At 27.2% G+C, this 16013-nt stretch overlaps 1 protein-coding gene across 1 annotated transcript in view; it reads right to left on the bottom strand.

Moving 5' to 3' along the window:
• Positions 1-534: 534 nt before the first annotated feature.
• The window catches only part of Rim (Rab3 interacting molecule), a gene marked incomplete in the record, with an annotated part of 186328 nt that continues 170849 nt past the window's right edge, over positions 535-16013 (bottom strand). The window contains 4 exon segments of the mRNA XM_067045239.1: positions 535-1508; positions 3817-4640; positions 6694-6833; positions 8368-8579. Coding sequence (XP_066901340.1) covers positions 4428-4640; positions 6694-6833; positions 8368-8579 — 565 coding nt within the window.

The raw sequence follows: 16013 nt of genomic DNA, 5'->3' as shown, positions 1-16013 counted from the left end.
ATATGTATATTTATATGAATATATACATATAAGTGTTTATATGTATACATACACATACACATAAACTTGGGTTTTAAAGCATTATTTGTTTATCTTGTTTTAATAATGAATCTGATATAAGGCTTCCTGATTTTCTTTAATTGGTCGTGTGCAATTCTCATTATACAAACGATACAATGTGTGATTAAATAATAGTAAATTATGGATAATGAACACACTTAATCTATTGAAACTGGTAACATAGGATTATTATTGAACAAATATTGTGCCAGGATACACAAAAATGTAAAATATATATGTCTATAAAATCTATCAGCACATTTCCTCTTGCAACTTTTAAATAGAAATATTTCTTTCTTTAATTTTTTTGGTTATTAAAAATCACAGTTTTAACCAATGGCAAAGGGAAATGTCTTTAGATTTGATTTATATGCAAGTTGGTCACTGGATGATGGAATATAAAGTGAGATAAAATAAAACATAATTTAAAGTCTTCTGTTATATACATTTACCTAAAAAGTTATGGTAGGTAGGAGGCGGATTATAATTTTATATATACAATTAAATTAATTACCGATTAGTAAAACCAGCGTTTTGAACTGAATATAATGAATACTTAGGGTAATATGGTACACAAGATATAAACTTTCATTTACAAGCAAACCTATGAAATTTACTGAACAGTAACCTTCATAAACTATAAACCATCGATAACCACGACTTTGCTCATAAAATCAAATATTTATAAATAAATAATAGCTCTTTTTAAAATATGATAAATAGTTTGTTAATGATATATTTTGTACAGATTTTTTTCTTAAAGAATTAAAAAAACTAAATAATAGTAATATAGTTTTTCTACATTCAGTCCTATTTATACTTTATATATTAAAACAGCACACATTCATTCACAATAACATAGGTTTAATCCTTCCCAGTTTTAAATCAATAAATACTAATATAAAATATATATATGCAACAATAAGATTATAACATTACATATCACATTAGTTTTTTTGTTATATACACATTATATTTCTATAAGGTGACCAACTTTAAATCCATAAATCATTTTACAATGCCTTTTCGATTTGGTATTGATATTGGAACAATTCCCCAACATTTCAATTATAAATAAAAACTATATATATAAATTAAATGATTATTTAATTATCCATATATTTTGTATATGCAAAAACTAAAAACTTGGATCAGTACCAAAAATAGAATAAAACCAATAATAATAATCCACAGATAAGTTAATCCTGATAAAACTATACATAATTACATAAAGATTTTGTTTAAATAATATTTTGAAGAAAACTAGTGTTTTTTTTAAAGATATCACTAAAATGATAAAACAGTGATACTTTATTACATCCTGTAGAAATGAGTACGCAATCATTGGAGAGGTTGTTCCTTTGTAAGTAAACATTTAGATGAATAACATCGTCTAAGACTTTTCAACTTCCAACATTAAAATACTTCAAATGTTTCCGTTTTCCTCACTGAAATAAGAAAGAAATCACACTTGTTATAAACATGGTTGTACATTGAGCTGTCAAAAACTATATGTATTTACAACTTAGTTTAAGTGACCAGAATACATGCTGTATTATTTTTATAATTTGCTTTATAAAGTTATATACATTTTTTTTTTGTTAACATGCAATAATTGGTTATTTTTTAATGTGCAATAATGGAATTATAACTGTAGGCAATATCTTAATTTACTTATTAGCATAAATAAACTATAGATTATTATTCTTATAATAACTTATCATAAAACATTTTATTTCAGCTCAGAAATAATGAAATATTTAATATTGATAATCTTATCTTTCTGCTTATTTCTATTTTCTCTAAATCCAGATTTTACTACTTCCTTTTGAGCAGCCCCTTATCTTTTTGATTAATTTGACAAAATTATTTAAGTTAATGATCAAATTTTTAAGAGAACAAAACAACTTTTGCTGATAAAAATGTAATAACTTTATGATTTTAACAACTTTTACATAAGGTAAAATAGTTCAATAACCAAATAAATTGGAAAAGTGATAAACTGTCATGAATGATTTTTATCTGATAAAATTATAACGAAAAAATAATTTCCCACTCCTTTCAGTTTTTCTTAGCTAGGGTTTTACTCCTACCTAATGGTATACCTGGGAGAGTTAGAGAGGCAGTCTACCCTGAATCTCCACTTACAATGGGGTTCCCTGAGTATGAGCCTTCTTGATTTTTATTTGAATAACAAATTCATTAAAAAAAAATTACTAAATCATAAGATAAGTAACTACTTTTAAGTTAAAAATGGCAAATTTAAATTTATTTGTTGAGGAGGGAGGGGTGGAAAAGGGAGCCCCAAATGTTCTGTCACTGCTTCTTCTAAATAAACATTCCGTTTACTTCATGGTAATGAGTAAATCCTGATTAAGAGCTGAAAATTTTTGAAAAGATTCTCATTGATAATCAGAAATGATTCTCTACCTCCATATTTTGAAATTCACTGAAACGAAAGAAATGTTTAGTCAATCATTGAATGGTTATATGTTAGTGGTAAGGAACTGCCCAAGATCTATGAAATGTATTGGTAACATCATTTATATAATATTGATAAATACATTCAAACAATGGGACTGTATGTCATCACAAGTGTAGAATATTAGAGGGTTCAAAATTTATTTGACTAAAAAGTGATACATTTTTAGTTAGAATTTTTCATCATGATTATTCAATATGACTGAAATGCTAATAAACTACTAACAAAATCTGAATAATTTTTTTTTTCCTCAAGTCCCTTTTATTTTGTTTATTTGAAAAAATTACCCATCTCACATTCTTACTAGTCATTAAAAAATGATAAATATAAACTATAAAAGAATTTGATAGTTAACTTAAGGAAACAAGAAGAAAAATGTTTGTTCCAGGTCAAAAACACATTTCCGGAGAAAAGAATAGTGATATAGAAGTATTATTTATAAATATATATATATATATATATTTGAGATTTGATAGCTGTTCAGTTTGAGTTCTCAGAATAACAAGAGAGACGAAAAATATGATAAATAATGTTTCTATGTTTTCAGCTAAGGACAATAAGAATTTTAAATCAAATAATCATTTTCTATCACAAGACTGAAACAAAATGGCGCCGAAGATGGGACTTGCTCCGGGCGCCAAAATTTAAAGAGCAAATAATTTTTATCCCTTATTGGGGAAGGGAGGATAGTGAAGGAAGTGGGAAAAGTAAAATTATATTTGTCTGCTGGGATAAAATCCCTTTTTTGGCCCTGTATTTTCCTTTCAAACCATTTTTTCTGTACCTCAACGAATTCATTATTATATAGTCCATATTCATAATTATTTTGTCCAAAAGAAAAAACTAAAAGTAGATATCAAAATATTAATTATCAATTAAAGGATAGTTACAATCTTATAAAAATTGCAAATGATTATATTTTTCTTTCAAAACTAAAAGCTTAACTATACTAAATGCTTAAATTTGTTTAAATATTTATTTTCTTAAAACTTAAGAATAATATGATTGCCAGAGCAAATCATGCACATTATGATTAATTATTGCAAGCAAAGTTTGAATATTTCGTCTTTAAATGCTTAATCTTTAACCACAATACAGTGGTTCTGTTTAAGAACTTAAGACTCTCTATTGCTACAAGAAATGAGATATTATTATAAAAATGAACACAACAACGATCAAGCATGAGACGTTTAATGACTGCCAAGCAAAGAAAGCATTAAACAATAATTTGCAAAATAAATTAATTGTGCTGCTAAATATAGTACTAAAGTTACCTACTAATTCAGTATGAAGCCTATTTGTGGACTTGGACTTTCTAACTACCACTTCCTGTGTTAGGATATGTTGAAGGTTTTGGTCACATTAAGAAAAGGTTCTTGTAACTTATGGAAAAAGCAACATAAACCAATTTTCTGATTAATAATAATCAAATTTTTAACAATGGAGGTAAGTTAACAGTCTATTTTAAAATTAAGTAAAAAATTAAAACAATAAATAAAAAAAAAAATTATTTCTTGAAAAAGCTTATAAAATGTAATTATTACTTTTAATTTTATAAAAAAAAAAAAAATGTGTTTTTTTAAAGAATATGAGGTTAAAAATAGTTAATTGTATTAATGCCTGTGTTTATATATATAAACATATATACACAAACATCTTTCACAATTTATCGATAAAAGATAAGTTACTAGTTTGGGAATTCGAATTGTAAATCACAGAAAAGCTTTTATATAAATTCAATCATAATTTAAAAGAATATCACATATTACTTAAATTATTACAAACAACTGGACTGGCTCTTGGCAGAAAAATTCTATTTATTCATATTAATTGAACCTCAGAGGAAGAGTTAAATGGATTAGTAGCATTACTAAAGAAGTTATCACTATGAAGAATGTTTAAGGGAATCAAGGCTAGCTAAGGAAGTGCCTCTTGAAAGGGCGAGGAAGGGTGGACCACTGACCAATGAAGAAGTCCCGTAAAGTTTGTACCACCCAATATTCAGATTCTGCAAATTCAAGTGATCTAACAATATTTGGGCAACACCCATAAAAACTTTTTTCCCCTCCATCCGTCCATAATCACCCCACACAGTCACCTGAAAAAAAATATATATATATAAGATAAAAGTTATAGCAAGTATGGTATAATTTTATTACACCATTCTTTGATACAAACATTAAAATGGCTATTTAAGGTATGCAATAAAAAAAAAATAAGTAAAATTTCTTTGTGAGTTGTTCGTTTATTAATAATATTTTTCTTTGCTGTGCAAAAATGTTTTCACATCTAGATCAAGAAAGGCACTCTCTAAATCTCAAAAAAATTTCGCTATTACATCTAGGTATATATCTTCATATAGAAAAAGTTAAAAGAATCTTGAAAACATTCTCCAGGCTAAATTGAAAAGAAGACAGTCAAAAGCTTCAACTGGTCTCGGAGCCTTATTTGAAAAAAAATTCTGAAAAGTATTCCAATTCAACAGGAATTTAGCATCTAACATTTTTCATTTTGATGATGAGATAATAGCTGACCGTGTTTAATTAATGTTTGATTATTGAACAAAATGTTTAAACATCTGAAATCCTGCTGTTTTAATATTGATATGATCAACTATGTTTCTGATAATTCATTTATTAATACAAGTTGGCCCAAAAATTGGTCATTTTCTTTTTTTTAAGTGTGTTCTAACTGCTCTATTTATAAGGTAGTATGACATCCTTAGCGAACATTTAAATATTCAATATATTTATTTAGTTTACAGATTTAATGGTATGGAAAGCAGTCATTGTAGAAATAAAAAGAGTGTATCCCAAAATTATTCTTACTTATTTTAATCATTCAGGTTTTTGTTTTATATGATATATTAAATATTAAGAATAGCTCCATGAAGTGTATAAGAGGGCCGCTTGTAGCTGTGGGAATAGAAGCATAGGCCTTATCAACCTCAGAACTGCAGCTACGCCGGTTCAAATCTGGCCTGGGAGTCAACTTTTATTATTATGGCGGTCTCACAAAATGAAAATTTGACTCACCACCATGATTAGAATAGAGTGTTACCCTGTAGATAACCCCCTCCTCCATGTGTCAGAAATGACCAGAAAGGTGGTCATGCTTTCCAACTCCAGGCGATTTTTAAATATTGCTAGATTTAACTGGCTTTTCCCATTTCAAGTAAATGGTACAAAAGTGTTATAGGACCGTCACTAAAAAGGTGTTTTATTATTAGAACACTAGGCTATCGTGGGGGATAGTCACGGTCCTATAACACTTTTGTACCATTTACTTGAAACAGGAAGAGGAGACTTAATACAGTTAAATTGAGCAATATTTAAAAAGTGCCTGAAATTGGAAAATATATGACCTCATTTCTGACACATGGGGAAGGGAGTTATCTACAGGGTACCACCATATTCAACCCATGGTGGTGGATCAAGTTTTCATTTCGCGAGACTGCCATAAAAATAAAAGTTGACTCCCAGGCCAGATTTGAACCGGCATAGCTGCAGTTTTGAGGTTGATAAGACCTACGCTTCTACTCCCACAGCTACAAGCGGCTCTCCTAAGTGCATTACACTTCATGGAGCTATTCTTAATATATAATATAAAACAACAAATTGAATGATTAAAATAAGTAAGAATAATTATGTGATATACTCTTTTTATTTCAACAATGACTGACTGCATTGCATACCTTTAAATCTGTAAACTAAATCAATTTCTTGAGTATTTAAATATTCACTAAGAATGTCATACTGCTTTATAAATAGAGCAGTTAGAACACACTAAAAAAAAAAAAAAAAAAGAAAATGACCGATTTTTTGGCCGACCTGTATTGATAAATGAATTATCAGAAACACAATTGATCATATCAATATTATGGCTACAGGATTTCAAATATTTAAACATTTCGACCAAAAAGGGAACATAAATTAGTAAAACCTCAGCTAAATAAAAGAAAACAGTGATATTCATTGTTATTTTATTCACAGGAAGTATAACAAAATCAGAAATCACCAAAATATATAAAAAATACACACGTTTATTTCCTATCTCATCTCATACAATTGAGTATTTTACACGTAAAAGAACAATAAACGGATTTCACCTAGAACTAAATGTGAAAGAAACATGAGATGATTAAACTTTACCTGGAGAATACAATTACGAAATGGGCCTCTAAACGTAAGTTGTTGTTGGTAGAGAGGATCTAATGTTCTTCGAGCTGTAGTTGTTTTCGCTTTAGCAAGACATTTCTTACCGCACACCAAATAAACTTTAACATAGGGTGCTGAAAGATGAAAAAATTAAAATTAATTCATAAAACTCAAAAGGAAAAAAAGTTGTAAATAATGAATTTTTCATAGCCTTAATAATTTGACTTATATTTAGTCGAATAGTGTACAAAAAGATATGCAACAATAATAATACATAACATGTGCAAAGTAGAAATCTGTAAGTGCTTTATTTTGAGAAGTGAAGAAAAATGAATTTTTATGTTAACTTTAATCACATAATTCTGAAAAGGGTTAGTACACTCTCAGCTTCAGAATACCTAGGGAAAAAAAGGTATCCTCAATTTGTTCAACAATTCCGTTCTTTGTTGAAAATTATCCAAGATCTTTAATCTTTACAGATAAATAGAAAATCAATATCCCAGTTCTCTTTAATTTTTCAAAATTTGTTGTTTTTAAAGTGATTCCTCTTATTCTTGTGTCTTCAGCTCCCATACACTTATTTCTAATAAATCTTCTTTCCCTTCCATGTTAGCAATCGTTCTATTCTAATGATATACTTGAGGTAATCCGAAAGTTCTATGAAGATATTAATAGTATCAATACATACACATGGAAAATGAATGATGACAGTGAGTATAAAAACCATGGTCATCCTCATCGGTTACAAGTACTTCCTGAATTCTTTCCCTTACTATCCCTTATAGAGCATTGTATCAATGTAAACAATATTAATTGATAATAATAATAAATTAGTCCAGTGATGCCCCTCCAAACCAAAATCTACTATATTAGTCTTAATGCAATCCTCCCATCAGTTTATGTTTATATTTATTAACATTTTAAGAATCCGTTGGTCACTAAGTCCCACAACCTTACACGCCCACTTATTCGCTGCAATGCAACAACCTGAATTATATTTACGGGGTGCAGTTCCCTCAATTCAATGTTGTGTACTCTTCTAAATTCTCCCATTAACTCATCCTTTTTCGGTTATTTTTTTTTTAAAAACCTTAAGGTGCTGTTCTTCCCATAGTGTAAGAGGCCATGTTTTACATCCATAAGGAAAAATGGGAAGGATAATAGTTTTGTAAATTCTAACTTGTAAGTTTTTGCATAGAAGGTGAAAACAAGGCAATTTCGTATTTATTTCTTTATCAATTTTATTTTTTCTAGTAACCGTAGAACTTAAGAAAATGATATTAATAGAATTCAATAAAAATTACTAATGACATATTATTGACAAATGCCATTTTGTAAATATTTAGCCAAACAAAGTAGTATAAAGTCTGAACAAAGTAGTAACTTTTAGTAGATTTTTGTCCCAAATTTTTTCCTTTATTCATAATTCAATAATGAGAATAAGTGCTGAATAGATTATGTTAAAAACTGATCAGGGCCGAGAATTATTATCCTTTGTGTTTGCACATTATAGATTATACAGCTTTGTTCAGAAAACTATTCACAAAGCTTGCTCAGAGATATGCAAACCCTTATTAGTTATAAGATACATAACTAAAAAATAATGTATGCAGTACTTAACATATTAAATCTTGTAATAATTGTCATCAAATAATAGAAAAATAGTACCTGGTAAAGTTTTACTGTTGGCTTTCGCTTGGAGTCCTCTCGCTCGGATAACCTCAACTTCAAGGTAACCCTTTTGATAGCACATGGAGAGTTGAATTTCTCCTAAAGCAGGATCTACAAGGACTTGCCTGCCTACAAGTTGCGCAGGACCAACTCCGTCTAAGAAGCCAGTTAACTGGTCACCATCAGAACCTTTTAATGATGGAGCCCAACTATGGGTGACAATCAATCAGTAAATTTAACAACCAAAATTAAATATTCTAATAAAATTACATATAATTAGTCCCGAATTATAGACAAGTTAGGTTTCCTAGTAATGATTTGATAAAATAAATTATTTTGTCAAGTCATTTAGCATTAAACCAAAATCAAAATAATTTTATTTTGCATCAAACATTTTACAAAGGCCACATTTCCACATTATTTAATTAAATATTTGTTATTCACTTTTATTACACAAAAATGTTTAATATGTTTTTAAAATTAAAAAAAAATATGCTATAAGTAATTATTTCTTTATTAGTAATAAAAGTAAGAACAGAATTTATAGACACATAATCTAAAACTTGATATGAACTAGAAAGAAAAAAAAGATATATAATTTAATTTCTTGTTTGAGACAGGTTTGTCTATCAATTAAAATAAAAAGTATCTATATAGCCTCAAACTGTTTATTTTCTTAAAACTCCTATATTTCAGCTGTTCTGCCTTTGTCAAAATGTATCTTGGTCAATAACTTATTATTATACAATTTCACTTATTATAATTCTGTTCAGTTTACACTGTCTATTACAATCTATCACTTTATCAACAATACAGTGTTATTGATAAAGTGATAGATTTATAGATGTGTTATTAATGTGATAAAGAGATAGATTTATGTGGTAGAGTTAAAAGGAAATAAACAGTCAAGAGTCTACATGGATATTTTTTATTAAAAAAAAAAAAAAAGATTACGATATAATATAAAGACAACTGAGGAAGTCAGTACATAGGAAAGAGAAGGGTGTTTTTGGTTGAACTTTTTTAATATATTTGAAATTATTGTGTCAAAATTTGAAATTTTTGCAAACAAAATAAATAGGAGGATAAGGCAAAAAAGATGTGTGAAAACAAGAAACATTATTTAATTTCATTGCCATTCAGATAAATTTATAATTACGTTTTGACCCTTGTTTCTTGAAAATAACTTCCGTTGGAAAGATGAGATTTAAACATGTTTGAAGTAATCTGATTCTGACTTTATTTTTTACTGAAAAAAAAGTAGATTAAATAAACAAATAATATGTTTTGTTAAATTTTAGATCTTATTATTTTAAATAGATGCACATAGCCAAGTACCCATGAAAATATAGGCATCATAAATATTCGGATATACAAAAGTAAATTAATTATGTAGCAATATACATGTAAGGAATCAATATTTGGTCAGTAAACCTTTTTGTTTAATTACATATTTTAATCCTTTAGTCATTGATTGAACTAATTGAATAATTGTCTCTTACCAAATTTTTTTTCTACTCAAGAATTAGTTTGTTTCTTCAGATTGTGTTTATTTAGAATATAATATTTCCTATTTTTTTTTTTGATCCAATAAATGTTCAATTAAATTGGGATCAGGTAATTCGAGATTTTCCAGAACTATAGGACAATTGTACAGCAGCCATGTACTGATAGATAAAGCATTATAATTACTCCAGTTTTCTTACACTTCCTAATGAGAATATCAACATGTTTAATTCTATCCATAATCCCCATGAATACGAGTTCACCTACATTCTCAAAAGAAAAACAATCCCGAACCACCACTGACCTTCTTTCTTCAAGTATAACTATCCCACACATATTTCTGATTTAAATTATGTGTTTGTTTTCCTTCAAATGTTAATTGGAGAAAATTAATTAATGTTGTCTGTAAACATTAATCTTTTTCTCTAATTGACTGATAAAAAGCTTTTTTCGGACTGATCCTCCATGATAATTATATTTTATTAGAATGGAACGGAATATTGAAACACTTACTGTGCACCTTGAAGTTCTGCAAAATTCTCCACATAGCATTGACTCTCTCTTCTAAGATTTTTCTGATTTGATTAGCTGTAAATCTTTATCTCTAACATTCAATAATTTTGGACAGCCACATTCTCACCATTATGAAGAGGATTTTCATTTTTTTTTTTTTTTAGTATAGTTGGTACAGTAAACACAGGTATCCTCATATTCTGACTTTTTTTTTTAGTAAAAAAGGTTTTTCGAAACTGTTTTTCCATCATTACTTTTTACTTTTGCACCAAATTTAAAAATCATTTTTTTTAGTTTTGATATCATTTCCGTACTGAAGAAGGAATGTCTTGACCATAAAATTATATTGCAGATTAATGGGAATGTAAACAGTTGATACAAATAAACAATAAAATGTGAATTCCGAATTCATTTGAAACCAATACTTTTGATAGTTTTTAAGTTTAAAAGGTTTAAAATAAAATTATTTTTGTTGTGAAATTTGTTTTTGTTATCATTTATTGTCCTCTTAAAAAATATAAATAATTTAATAAAAATAAAAGTCTCAATAAATTCAAAATACTTTAGACACTCAGGGTAAATGATATGTGAAATTTATGTACTTAGTTATTTTTGCTGTTATTATAATTTACATAATTTTATAAATAAATATATTTATTTTTTTTTAATATGGAAATGGGCCTCTCAATAATTCTTAATCCAATACTTATTCATATAATAAATCTATTACATGCACTGATAATGTGTTAAGTATTTAAAATACAGATAATAAACTGACTTTAGCAGTGTGCATCATCAAAAACTCTTATTTTTAAAACTTTTCTCAAAAGTTAAAAATAGAAATATTTATATTTTGTTTTTAATTATTACTAAAAATCAAACACTAATTATGATATTATCACACAGAGTTATTATTAGTTATCGATGAAATTTAGTGTAAAATGATGAAGTGACGGCTGAGCATGTTGAGATAAGAGTCTGAGAGTGATTGGTTCAGAACATCGTAGGTTTGACTCCCACTTGGATTAGTCATATTTATTTTATATAGCATTAAAATGAATCTTGAATATTTCCACATTCAAACTATATAGGAAGTTTAGAGCATAAAAAAAAAAATTAAAATTTAATACAAACATCACTATGGATTTTATTTCAGAATATGATAGTCAAATTTAAAAAAGTTTTCCAATTACCATTGTTCTTTTAAAATATTTGGCGTAATAGAACCTTTTTAATAATGAATCATAAATTATGAGAATCAGAGATTTTTATAACGACTTTTTAACAAAACAAAAAACTGCTATTCTTAAAAAAATATGAAAATGATATGAAACTATCATAATTAATTTCACAAATATTTTAAATTACAATATAATTGTGTATAGTTTATACTTCAATAATTTCCAAGTTGTTTATCAGATATCAGTATTTAAGTTGAAGTAGGAGTGTGAGAAAATATAGTTTTAAAGTAAATAAAACAATAAGTTCAAAATTCAAATATTTTTGTAGATGTCACACTGCTAAAGTTGTTGTGCAGTACATATGTGTTTAAACACATACATGTAAATCAAAATAAACATATTTAATTCATATTATTAGATGAGATAATATGATTCCATCAAGTTTTAATGTAACAAAACAAGAATTCAAAAATTTAAATTTTTTAATTGCAAATCTAACACTTTCCTTTTTCATTTACTTTTGTATTAATTTATAAAACAAAGTATAATTTGAAATAAAAACAAGACTTACAGAAATAAAGATAATAGTAATAAAAATTTCTCATGATAGCCCCTATTTTACAACTGGTTCATATTCTCTAATCTGCTTCAATGAAATATATGGATTTTTGAGAGAAAAAACATAAATTTAAATTTTAAATACAGGAAATCATATCTTTTGGGAAGATCGTCGAAACTGAAAGTCCAAAATTCAAAAAGATGAATATATTGTGTAAGTAAAAATAAAGTATTACTGTCTAAAATTAATGGATCCAAATTCCTTGTCAATATAAAGATTTTCTTATACTAAATGTGACCCTGAAAGGAATTGAAAAGAGAGCTCCGGAAAATAAAATAAAAAAATAAGGCGAGTTAGGGAGACTCAACTAGTACATAAAATATTTTCATGTAAAAGAAAGATGATCCGGGTACAGTAAAAAAAAAAATTTAAACAGTAATTACATATTTAATATGAGCTAACGTTTAACCCCACATTGCATGGCTTCATCAGGGCTAAAAAGATACAAATGACTAAAATTATTACAGTGAAAAGGATAAATAAACAAGAATAGCGAAAGCAAAAATAATAACAAATAAAAAATGGATTAAAAAGAAATATAAAAATACAGTAAACATTAAAAGACGAAAAAATAAACAAAATAAGAATAAAAGTCAAGGAGAAAGGAAATTAATGAACAAGGTAAGAAGAGCAATAGGATGGCTGGGTGGAGGAAAGTGGTGGTTAACAGAAACATTATTTCTACATATTTTAGTGTTTACTGTATTTTTATATTTATTTCTTATCAATTTTTTTATTTTTAATTATTTCAATTTTCATTAATTGTTTATAACGTTTTGTAATTATTCTTTATTTATAAATTTAATTTAGTTGGTTGTATCTTTTTTAGCCCTGATGAGCAACGTGGGGCAAAGCGTTGGCTTACATTAAACAGTAAATTACTATTTCAATTTTTTTTTTAAATACACCCAGACCCATCTTCCTTTTATATATTAAACACGGTCAATCAACAATCCTCCAATATAACATTTTCTTTTCTAATAATATTTTGGGAGAAGCCATACAAAAACTAAGCAAGTCAATCAAGTCTGATTTAAAAATTACAACAGTTAAAATTACATTCATTTTATTACATATTACACTGTTGTCAGTAGGACTGACTGACTAACTACTATATTTTATGTAAAAGAGCTACCTATAAGTTGTAAAAATTCAACTACTTGCTTCAGGCCAATAATTTGGGATACTTCACACTCTATACCTTTTAATCCTTGGTTTTACAGAGGATTTCTGGAGGATTTGGAATATTCCCTAAAAGGGGAAATTCCATAAGAGGTAGTCTGGGCCCCCTAAGGCTATAAATTTATCTGTAATGTGTAAGTCATAAATACAAATTTTATAGTGAGTGGGGCATCCTCAGAGCACTGGACCGCGGGTGGTTCTTCCCTCTGCACCTGATTACCAGTAAGCATTTATTGATTGATTATCTAAACTGTACTAATATGAATGAAAATACAAACCAACTTAATCATAAAATCTCCAGGTCTGTTTTTTAATTATATTAAAAATAAGTCAAGAAATAACAAATAAGGACTTTCACTGTTAAGTCTATAAAAATAAATAAAAAAGGAAAGTGTTATGTTATTGAAATAACCATTCATTAAATTATTAGTATCACTTTAACAGAGAAAATATTAAAAAAATAAAGTAATATTATATATAAGTGGTCAAGAGTAGAAAAAACAGACATAAATAAAAAAAAAAAAAGACAGCATGATATGTACGTTTATATTTTATTTAAAAACTCTTAAATCTGAAATTCTAAGAATCCTCAGCAATCGGGACTTAACAACCATTAGAAAAAACATAGTTGTACCGAGATCTAACATCTTAAGTTCAGATACAGACCACTTATATATAATTTTTCATGTTAACATAACATGATTTGAAACTGATTCACCTAACACCAAGAATTTATGGTAAATTTTTATTATCAACTGAGTCCTTAACCTTAGACTGATGTTTCTAAATATTACATGAGTAGAAGAAAACAAATTATGGATTTTGTATTAAGATATTACCTCAAAAGAATTAAATTAAATTTTTAGCATGTCAAATAATTCTTCAATTCACCAGGAAGATGCCTTATAAATGGAATGGATAAAATTCATAATGAGGAGTACACAATGATAGCGTATTTTTTATTTTCTGTTTCGATCAATATTTTAAGTATTCATCAAAGAAATAAAAAAAGGACAAGAAACACATCTCAGATAACATGATACTCCAATTGATGCAATAAACTTTAATTGATTAGAAATCAGAATTTTAACATCCTCATGGATGGATAGTAGCCAAGAAATTAATAGTTGTAAACTCCAAATTGGAGATATTTTAAAAAACCTACCCAGAGAATATCATCGGGTGTAAGATGCTTGCTTCACTGTGAGAATTGATGTACGATTACTGACAAAGCCATTATTGAGTAATTTCAGCGATCTTCCAAGTTAAAAATGTTGAAATTGTGTATGGAGTGGTTAGAGTGCTTTAGAAGCCATCATAGCTTGTTTATTAATATGGGTATAAATAGAATTATAAATAAACATTTTTTATCCAAAGAAAATTGAAATATTATATTAATATTAAAAGGAAGATGGTCCGAGTGAGGCCAAAGAAAAACTCAAATAGTCCTGAAACTGTTTATTATGAGCCAATGTGTTGCAGGGCTTCAAGAGGGCTAATAAAAGATAAAAACACTTGAATGATGTAAACGTATATAGACAAAGTAAATGAAAAATTAATAAGATGTACAGTGAAACGTAAAAATTAAATAAGAATAATAAAAGGTTTTAGACAATTAATGAAAACGGAAATAAAAGATAATTAAAAGAAGAAATATAAAATACAGTACAAAGTAAGAGAAGGAAAAAGGGGAATAAGATTTTAACCGTGAATCCCAACTACTTCTCTATTACATACTGCCAACTGTTCACTATCGCACTGACCTCTAGTATCAAAGGTACATTTTATATCTACTTCATTATATTCCTTTATTCTTGATTTTACTCTTATTGCCCTTTTTCCATCTTTTGTGTGTACTGTATTTTATATTTCTTCTTTTTTATCTGTTGTTATTTCAGTTTTCATTAATTGTCTAAAAGGTTTTTTATTATTCATATTTAATTTTTATGTTTCACTGAAAATCTTATTGATTTTTCATTTATGTTTACATCATTTAAATATCTGCATCTCTTTTTAGCCCTTATGAAGTCCTGCAACAAGGGGCGAAACGTTGGCTCGTAATAAATAGTTGCACGACTATTTCAGTTTTTCTATGACTGCACTCAGACCATTTTCCTTTTAATATTACACACGGACAATCAGCGATCTTCCAAATAATAAAACCAATAAATAGGATACTATACACAAGATAAACAAACATAAGAAAAAGGCACCTTCCTTTTCAGATCAAAATTAAATAGTTATACAATTATTAAATTAAAATATTAAAATCAAAACATAAATTAAAATAAATGAGAGAATATCTTAATTGAGAGGTTATTAAAATTAAAAAAATATAGAAAATAAAATTAAACCATGAGGGAAACTAACTAATACTATAATGCATGAGAAAAATAGCAATAGTTTTATGAAGGAAGTGAAAGGGATAATGATAATGAGAACTGAAATAATGTGATATAGCAATCATTCTCATTAAATGCATTAGTGAGATTATTTAAAAACTTTGTACATCAAGGAAAAAGAGAGAAAATATGAGAGTGAATACCAATTTGTATATTAATGTTTTAATTTCAATTGTGTGCATTAAAAAAAGTTCAAATAAAAAGTGTAGATTATCAAAATGCTTTTTGAAAACTCTATGA

The sequence above is a fragment of the Halyomorpha halys genome, unplaced genomic scaffold, assembly GCF_000696795.3.
Source record: "Halyomorpha halys isolate HHAL.00 unplaced genomic scaffold, Hhal_1.1 Scaffold760.1, whole genome shotgun sequence".
Classification (NCBI taxonomy): domain Eukaryota; kingdom Metazoa; phylum Arthropoda; class Insecta; order Hemiptera; family Pentatomidae; genus Halyomorpha; species Halyomorpha halys.
This window is presented reverse-complemented; position numbering and strand designations above follow the sequence as displayed.